The sequence below is a fragment of the Mandrillus leucophaeus genome, unplaced genomic scaffold (assembly GCF_000951045.1).
Source record: "Mandrillus leucophaeus isolate KB7577 unplaced genomic scaffold, Mleu.le_1.0 Scaffold132, whole genome shotgun sequence".
In the NCBI taxonomy this organism is placed as follows: Eukaryota; Metazoa; Chordata; class Mammalia; order Primates; family Cercopithecidae; genus Mandrillus; species Mandrillus leucophaeus.
The window spans coordinates 754,502-763,564 of NW_012101277.1; the positions used below are offsets into that span (position 1 = coordinate 754,502).

General features: G+C 39.5%; 1 protein-coding gene across 1 annotated transcript in view; it reads left to right on the forward strand.

The window, feature by feature from the left end:
* LOC105534249 (chromosome unknown open reading frame, human C12orf56) overlaps positions 1 to 9,063 on the forward strand; it is a 126,416-nt gene that overhangs the window by 107,595 nt on the left and 9,758 nt on the right. Inside the window, exons 10-12 of the mRNA XM_011972932.1 lie at positions 4,099 to 4,222; positions 6,492 to 6,566; positions 6,884 to 6,958. Coding sequence (XP_011828322.1) covers positions 4,099 to 4,222; positions 6,492 to 6,566; positions 6,884 to 6,958 — 274 coding nt within the window. The remainder of the gene's footprint in view (positions 1 to 4,098; positions 4,223 to 6,491; positions 6,567 to 6,883; positions 6,959 to 9,063) is intronic.

Genomic DNA, 9,063 nt, shown 5'->3' on the forward strand with positions numbered 1-9,063 from the left:
TTTAAAAGCATTGCCTTCAATTGTTTTGTTTTAACTTGGTTTGTTCTTTTTCTTTAAAAGCATTGCCTTCAATTGTTTTGTTTTAACTTGGTTTGATCACATCAGCCCTATCAAGGTTCTTTCCTGATATTACCAATTCTTTTCATGTCGTTTAATACATACATTACATTGCTATAGTAGAGTCTGGTTGTAATATTAACTTTTCTCAGCCAGTTTTTATATCCCTAGGGTCAAATCATGTGACCCATAGTATTATGTAGCCCAGTAAATATCTAATAAAACTGTATTCGTTTTCTTTTTTATTTTATTTATTTATTTATTTTTTTGAGACAGAGTCTCGCTCTGTTGCCCAGGCTGGAGTGCAGTGGCGTGATCTTGGCTCATTGCAACCTCCACCTCCCTGGTTCAAGCAATTCCCCTGCCTCAGCCTCTCAAGTAGCTGGGATTACAGGTGTGTGCCACCACACTCAGCTGATTTTTTGTGTGTTTTTAGTAAAGGCGGGGTTTCACCATGTTGGCCAGACTGGTCTTGAACTCCTGACCTCAGGCAGTCCACCCGCCTCAGCCTCCCAAAGTGCTGGGATTACAGGCATGAGCCACCACACCTGGGCTCTTTTTTCTTTTTTGGAGACGGAGTTTTGCTCTGTCACCCAGGCTGGAGTGCAGTGGTGCGATCTTGGCTGACTGTAATCTCCGCCCCCCGGGTTCAAGCGATTTTTGTGCTTCAATCTCCTGAATAGCTGAGATTACAGGCTTGCACCACCACCACGCCCTGCTAATTTTGTATTTTTCGTAGAGATGGGGGTTTCACCCTGTTGGTGAGGCTGGTCTTGAACTCCTGACCTCAGGTGATCCACCCACCTTGGCCTCCCAAAGTGCTGGGATTACAGGTATGAGCCACCGTGCCCAGCCAAAACTGTATTAGTTTTCTATTGCCACATAACAAATTATCACAAACTTAGTGGCTTAAAACAATATGCATTTCTTATCTCACAGTGTCCATGGATCAGAAATCTGGACACAGCTTAACTGGATCCTTTGCCTAGGGTCTCACAAGGTTTCAGTTGAGGTGTTGGCCAGGCCATAGTCTCATCTGAGGCTTGGGACACTCTCCCTAGCTCATTTGGGTGGTTGTTGGCAGACTAAATTTCATTACAGCTGTGGGACTCATGTGGCTTTTTTCTTGGCAGGAGAGTATCTCTTTTTCAGGGCTCAACTGATTAGAGCAAGCCTACTCTGGACAATCTCCTTTTGACTAACTCAAAAGTCAGTCAATTAGGGGCCTTTATTATATTCTCAGAATCCTTTCACCTTTTCCATTTCATATAACATAATCACAAGAGTGACAGACAAACATATTCAGAGGTATTGCCCATACTTAAGGGGGAGGAATTTGATAGGGTTTGTACCAGCAGGCTGGGAATTTTGGAAGCCACGTTAGATTTCTGCCCACCACAGTAACATAGACTGACTTAGGAGACTGTGAATGTGGCCTTCAAAGTCTGTATTTTTTAAGATATTGTAGTACATTCCAAATCCATACATTGGAAATAGTAACAACCTAAACAATAAAGTATTAAGCTGCTGGGACTCTTTTTAAGGCTGTGATGTCAATCCTCTAAGTCATCTATATTTTCAGGATGAAACTACTATTTTGATTAAAATTTCTTCTCTCTATTATTGCCCTAATAGATTTTAAATTGAATTGGCAGAAGAGGTGGATTTCAAATTAAATTCCATTTGGGTAAATAAAAAAGCAGTTAATCATTTCAGCATTTTCCTCTTTATTATTTTCATGAGTGGAGATTTTATTCGTTCCACATACTTTGCTGTAACTTTCTTGAAATGTGCCATATTTTTTCATATCCTAGTATTGTTAGGGTTGAATTCATATGTTATCATAGCAAGTGACCCATAGTTTGGGAGTTCTTTTTCTTTGCCTTGGATGTATGATACTTTGAAAATAAGCTGTTACTGAAAATAAAGGACTATAATTAAATACAACAGTGAATGGAATGCCAATTCAAACAATATCAAGAAACACTTCTAAAGGGAGTGTTCTGTTGATTTTAAAAGGGTCTTCTAAAAGTAAGATTGGCCATTTTAAGTAGCCTGAATAAAACATTATTAAATACACTGTAGGGTATATCCTGCTTTTGTGAGAAATGTACTAACTGACGTGATTCTTCTTCCAAATATAAGAACTAGACCTGCTTTTTGACTTGGAGAAAGGAAGGGCATTGCATTTTTACTAGAGTGTAGGTTAATCATGAGCTTCTAATCATGGTGATGATTTAAATGATTGTAAAAAGATTAGAAAGCCTCAGATCCTACTAAATAAGGATATTTATACTCACTCTCCTTTATTCCATTATGAAAGGAATGCTTATGGTTATGGAGAACTTTTGTATAGTCTTATCTTTGAATCATTTTACTACTCCTACCCCTCAAATCTACTCTGACATTGCCTTCAATTAGACAACTGAGTTTTTAGCAGTCTGCCTTCAGCTCCTTTTCAACCATACTGGGATTGTACTACTCAATAGAAGGAGATAATGTTATTAACTCAGCTCATCAGGATGCACATGTAACATTTAAGTGAGTTATCAATGGACAGTACCCCACATTGGAAAGGAAAAGATCTGAGGTTTTTTGAGATCAAACAAGCATTTTAAGAAATGGTGGAGTTGGGTGCGGAGGCTCATGCCTGTCATCCAAGCACTTTGAGAGGCTGAGATGGGCAGATTGCTTTAGGCCAGGGGTTCAAGTTCAGCCTGGGAAAAAAGTAAGACCCCATCTTTATGTTAAAAAAAATTTTTATTAAAAAAAAGGAATGCTGTACATTATTAACAAAAACCAAGAAAAGGAAGCAAACTTAGTGTCCAGCAATGGGTGAATGGATAAAGAAAATGTAGTATATATACACAATGGAATATTATTCAGCCATAAAAATGAAGTCTTGTTATTTGTGACAACATGGATGAAACTGGAGGATATTATGCTAAGTGAAATAAGCCAGGCACGGAAAGACAAATATGAGTTTGACTTTTGAGATCATGCATGATCTCACATATATATGGAATCTAAAAAAGCCAAACTCATAAAAACAGAGAGTGTAGAATGGTGGTTGTCAGAGGCTTAGGGGCGGGGTGGAATTGGGAGATATTGGTCAAAGGATACAAAACTTCAGTTAGACAGGAGGAGTAAGTTCAAGAGATCAATCATACAAATATGGTGACTATAGTTAATAATAATGTCCTGTATACTTGAAAATTGCTGACAATAGATTTTGTGTTCCCACTATATAAAAATAAGCATGTGAGGTAATGCATATGTCAATTCACTTGATTTATAAAATATGTACACATTCTATAGTATATACGTATTTCAAAACATCATGTTGTATACCATAAACATATACAATTTTTATTATTAATTTAAAAAAGTAAAAACTGAAAGTGGTCGCTCAAGCCTGTAATCTCAGCTACTTCGCTGAGGCAGGGGATCACTTGATTCCAGGAGTTCAAGACCAGCCCGGGCAACATCATGAGATACTGTGCCAAAAATAACCCAAGCAAACAAACTTAAGAAAAGAAAAAAGAAGAGCTGCATACTGTTGCTTTGTCCCAGAGATACACAGTGCATATTAGCATATAAAGCCTCTGAGAAGTTCTGTAGTAAACACATCTGATGAACTTGGTTTAACCAAATACCCTATATCTCCTTTGACCACAGAATCTATTTTAACTATAATACTGTCTGGAATTAGCAATCCATAAAAAGTCCTTTGGAAAATAATGCTATAATTGAAATTACCCAAATCTCCCTTAAATCCAGATTTTCTAGTCTTTCTAAGCTATGTGAACTTCTAGAACTATACTTGCTCTGAGCCAGAAGACCAAGCAATTATATTTTCATTAAAATTTTTTATCTCTAGACATTCATTTGCATGTCCAAGGGTCCAAAACTTCAGTCAAAGATGGTCTGCAATGCTTCATTCTTTTGAACATAATTATATTCAGTGTTTGTAAACTTGGCGTCACCATTTTTCTTCTCAACACTTTGCTCATTAATTGCCTTTTATTTATTTTTTTCCAGGGGAACACTATTTAATCTCTTGGTAATTTTAATTAGTGAGCCTCAGATTCCAAAATCTTGTCCTGTGTTTGATATCCAGTTGGTGGCTGATTCAGCTTTAGTCAGAATGTCTTTTGATGCTAAGGTGAGATGAGAATTTTCGAGGTAAACTATTATATATTGGGGCCCTGGCTTCTTTTAATGTGGACCATGACACCGTAGAAACAGAAATATAATTAAACCAAAGAGTAGATCTTTTGTCATTAACCTCAAAACTTAGAAAACTATTCCGTCTAAAGTAGATTTAGAGATTTAGAGAGTCAAGAAAAAGGAAAAAATAACTATTCAGTCAATATTAATATATCCATTTTATATGTCTTAAGGTATGTATATTAAGGAAAGTAATCAGCATTCCTTATAAATTTGATAAATCTATATCTGTCTCTGTACAAAATATGATGTATATGTAATTCCATAGCAGGGGTCTAATAGGTTAAAAATCACTGTCTTAGAGATTTTAAGGTTAACTCTCATACTTTACCATTTTCCCACCTATATGAACAGTATAAATTCTCAGAAAGAGTTACTTATTTTTCTAAGGTTGTACCAAAACATTAGAAATATCAAACTGCCTAGAAGGTACACCTTCTGAGAGAATAAACCAACTTATTATTAGTTTATTTTGAGCCAAGCTAACAGATGTTTTTAAAAAAGATGGAACATGATTTGATAGTTCTTAAATATATGCTCAGAATTATGTTTTAAAAAACTCATTTAGTCATTCAGTAATTTTTTTTTTTTTTTTTTTGAGAAAAGGTTTCACTCTGTTGCCCAGGCTGGAGTGCAGTGGCACAATCTCGGTTCACTGCAGACTTGACCTCCCAGGCTCAAGTGATGCTCTCACCTCAGACTCCCGAGTAGCTAGGACTACAAGCACGAGCCACCACACCTGGCTAATTTTTGTATTTTTTGTAGAGACGGGGTCTTGCCATGTTACCCAGGTTGGTTTCAAATCCCTGGGCTCTAGCGATCTGCCTGCCTCGGCCTCTCAAAAGGCTACAGGCATGAGCCACCACATCCAGCCACAATCAGTAAATATTTACTGAGCATCTGTTATGAGCAAGCAACGTGCTAGGCAGTAGGGTCAAAACAGTAAGCAAAACAGACATGACCCCTGCCTTCATTAGTTTCTACTCTGCTGGGAGAGACAGACGTTATTCAAATATATCCATGAATATGTAATTACAGACTCCATACAGAGAGTCTCCAACATCACTTTCAGTGGTGGATTAGGGATTAAAGAATGGGGTGGAACTAAGACTCAGATAGGCAGGGCTATTAAGGAGCTAGTGCCGTAATCTAGGTAAGGAATGATATGGGCCAGAGGGAAGCATTCCTTGATCCCCAAATGAGACTAATCCTCCTTTATAGAGCTCCCTTAACTTCCTGTACATTTCTTTCATAGCCCTTGTCTCAGTTTATAATTATGCATTTGCTTATTTGATCATTTGATGTTTGTTCCCCAACTAGACTGTATGTTCCATGAGGGCAGGTCTCATGTCTGTGTTGTTCTCCCTTGCATCCTCAACACCTAGCACGGTGTCTGATGCATATTTGTTGAATAAATAAATGAAGAAAAGAAGAAAAGGGATAGTTTTGTAAAGAGGAGTTTGGAATTCTTGAGAGGAATGAAATATCTCTAAGTCTTCTATTTATCCATCCCACGGAATCTTAGTTTAATTTGGGCATAAGCCTAAATTCCCCAGAGAGTCTCTCACCTCAACTCTGGGGGGCGTATTTCTACATTCTTGAAAGGAAGTAGGGTTGTTGATCTGATTGATTTTGCAAATCAAGTATGCAATTTTTTGTAGTAGTATTCTGTGGGCCAACCAGGGATAATGGCTTGCCTTTGAATCCCAGCTACTCAGGAGGCAGAGGTGGGAGAGTCGCTTGAGGCCAAGAGTTCCATACCAGCCTGGGCAACAAGCGAGACCCTGTCTCTACAAAAATAAAAAATCAAAAATTGCCTGGGTGTGGTGGCACATACCTGTAGTCCTAGCTACTGGGGAGACTGAGGTGAAAGGACTGGTTGAGTTCAGGAATTTGAGACCAGCCTGGGCAATATAGTGAGACCTCATCTCTACAAAAAATTAAAAACATAAAATTAGCCAGCATGGTAGCTTGTGCCTATAGTCCCAGCTACACAGAAAGCGGAGGTGAGAGGAATGGCTTGTGCCCAGGAGTTGGAGGCTGCACAGAGCCATGACCACAGCACTGCCATCTGGGTGACAGCATGAGACCTTGTTTCAAAAAAAAGAAAAAAAAATTGTATAAGTACCTAAAGGGAACCAAGGGAAATTACCATTTTCTGACTTGGTTTATGACATTGCATTGATTATTCTTGAAAATTCTAGTTACAGAAGCTTATTCTGGAGTATACAAATACCGCTACAGCACTTTTATATGAGATACTTCTTGTCTTTCAGCAGGTACAATTTTTAAAAATTATATTTTAAAATATTTTATGTAACCATAAATTATGTGACTATTATATGATATATGTATATTATGCAATTATGTTATATGATTAATAATATACCAAAAATGCTTGTATTTGAGATGGTCCCCAAAACTGGTTGACTTCAATGATATGACCTTTGCTCTTAAGTGCTCATCTAGTTTATTTTCCAAAACTGATTTTAAAGATTCGATTAATCAGGATAAAAACGTATTTAAGAATGAGTATCCTTTTATATACAACTTGAACTTTATGAATATAACTTGTTTATTTCCTTGAGTCTTTTAGGGAAATCTCGGATTGGGATCCACAAAGTTTGCTATTAGCTGGATGATGTCCTTTCTACAAAGCTGTCCTCCCATCGTAAGTATCTAGAAGTCAAAACGAAATCACTCCTCAAGCCTAATTAAGCAGATACTCTTGTGCTTAATTAATAAAACACACATTTTTCCCTGTGATGTAATCAAGTTTATCAACCAGAAGCAAAATGTAAATTTGACAGTTTATTATTTAACTGATAAATTGTTTTTACATTTGGGACCTGAATGTTTAAGGCACTGAAATTATATCTTAAATGGGAACGTTATTTCATGAAAAACTCTAAGATATATGTGGAAAACAGAATATTAAATTATTAGCTGTATAATTAGGTAAAAAGATAAATACTTACCTTAAATAGTGAGCGTGAATCTAACACTTGGGATCACTTGTGTGCTCTGTCCCACAGACACCATCCTAGTTCCTATTATCACCATTTCTTTCCCTGATACTACAATCACATCTCAATGGTCTGTCCCTGTCTTCCCACCAGATTACAGGCTGAGGGATCCATCTGAAATAAAAATCTGATTGTCATCCCTTGCTTCAAATCGCTCAATAACTCTTCCTTCTGAATAAAGACTAAACTCCTTAACATGGCCTACAGGGCCTGCGTGCTATGGCCGACAGCCTCCTCTGGTCCCTCAGCCTCCCTGCTGTGTGGGTCTCTTGCTCACCATCTCTCTCCCCACCACTGCCCAGCTCCCCCCAGCTGCATCACAGGACCTGTACCATTGCATCTGTCTCTCCATTGGAAATGCTTTTCCCTCCCTTTTTCACCTGGTCAACTTCTACTCATCCCTCAGGCCTCAGGGCCCCTTCCTGGGGTGGGGCAGTGGAGGCTGCTTCTCTGTCCCCCTTGACAGGGGAGATTCCCTCATTAGAGGCACAAATAGTGCGTGGCATGGTGTCCTCTTCCTCTGCTTTATAGGTCTCGTCACTGTTGCAGTTTACATTTGTTTGTGTTATTATTTGCTTCTGCCGTGTCACAGCCATTAGCGCCCACTCATATTCTGTCTCTCTCTCCTTCTGGGCACATGGTGGGACTGCATTTCCCTCTTCATGTGAAATCGGGGGGTGGGGGCGGTCTCTGTTGCTGCTTTGGCTAATGAAATGTGAGCAGAACTGGCTTCTGTCACTTCTGGGCAGAAGCTTTAAGAGCCAGTGTGTGCCACCTGGCATTCTCTTTTCCTTTGGCATAGCACCCACAAGGTGGCTGCTTTGCCCACTGATGGTCAAGAGTAACTACAGTGAGCAGAGCCCTGCAGACCCCTCTGGGACTGAGTCATCAACCTTTGCTGTTTCAAGCAAAGCGTTGGTCTTTTGGGAGGTTTGTTACCACAGCATAATCTAGTCCATCATGACTGATACACTCTCTTTCTCTTCCAACAGACTGCCAGTGCTGTGAGGGTAAAAGCTCTGTCTGTTGTGCTAGGCACACCATAAATGTTCAGTAAAATATCTGCTGAATTAATTCTAGTAAAGGCTTTATCCCTTAATCTCTTCTTACCTCCTCAAACTTACGCACTCAGTCAACAAACACTTAATTGGAAATCTCTTCAAAAGAGTAATCTAAACTAAATTTCCATTGCTAATGGGCACGAGGCAATATGTTCTCTTTTTTTTTTTGAGACAGAGTCTCGCTCTGTTGCCCAGGCTGGAGTGCAGTAGTGCAGCGATCTCAGCTCACTGCAACCTCCACCTCCCAGATTCAAGCAATTCTCCTGCCTCAGCCTCCCAAGTAGCTGGGATTACAGGCGCCTGCCACCATGCCTGGCTAAGTTTTGTATTTTTTAGTACAGACGGGGTTTCACCATGTTGCCCAGGCTGGTCTGGAACTCCTGACCTCAGGTGATCACCCACCTTGGCCTCCCAAATTGCTATTACAGGCATGAGCCACTGCGCCCGGCCTGTTCTCTTTCCGTATATGGACATGCATCTGTTGGACCGTCAGTGGTCCCCTGCCGTTTCTCTAGAGTGATGTTGGGTCTGTCCTACGGGATCTAGACTCTCTTGTCAGATCCTTATGACATATGTTTACACAAAGCTGGCTGGGGTCAGAGGGTACATTTGTCAGTAGAACAGCCAGCTGCCTTCTATGGAGGTTGAGCCCATGAACTTGTCTTCCTCAGTAGCACACAGGCCCCAAC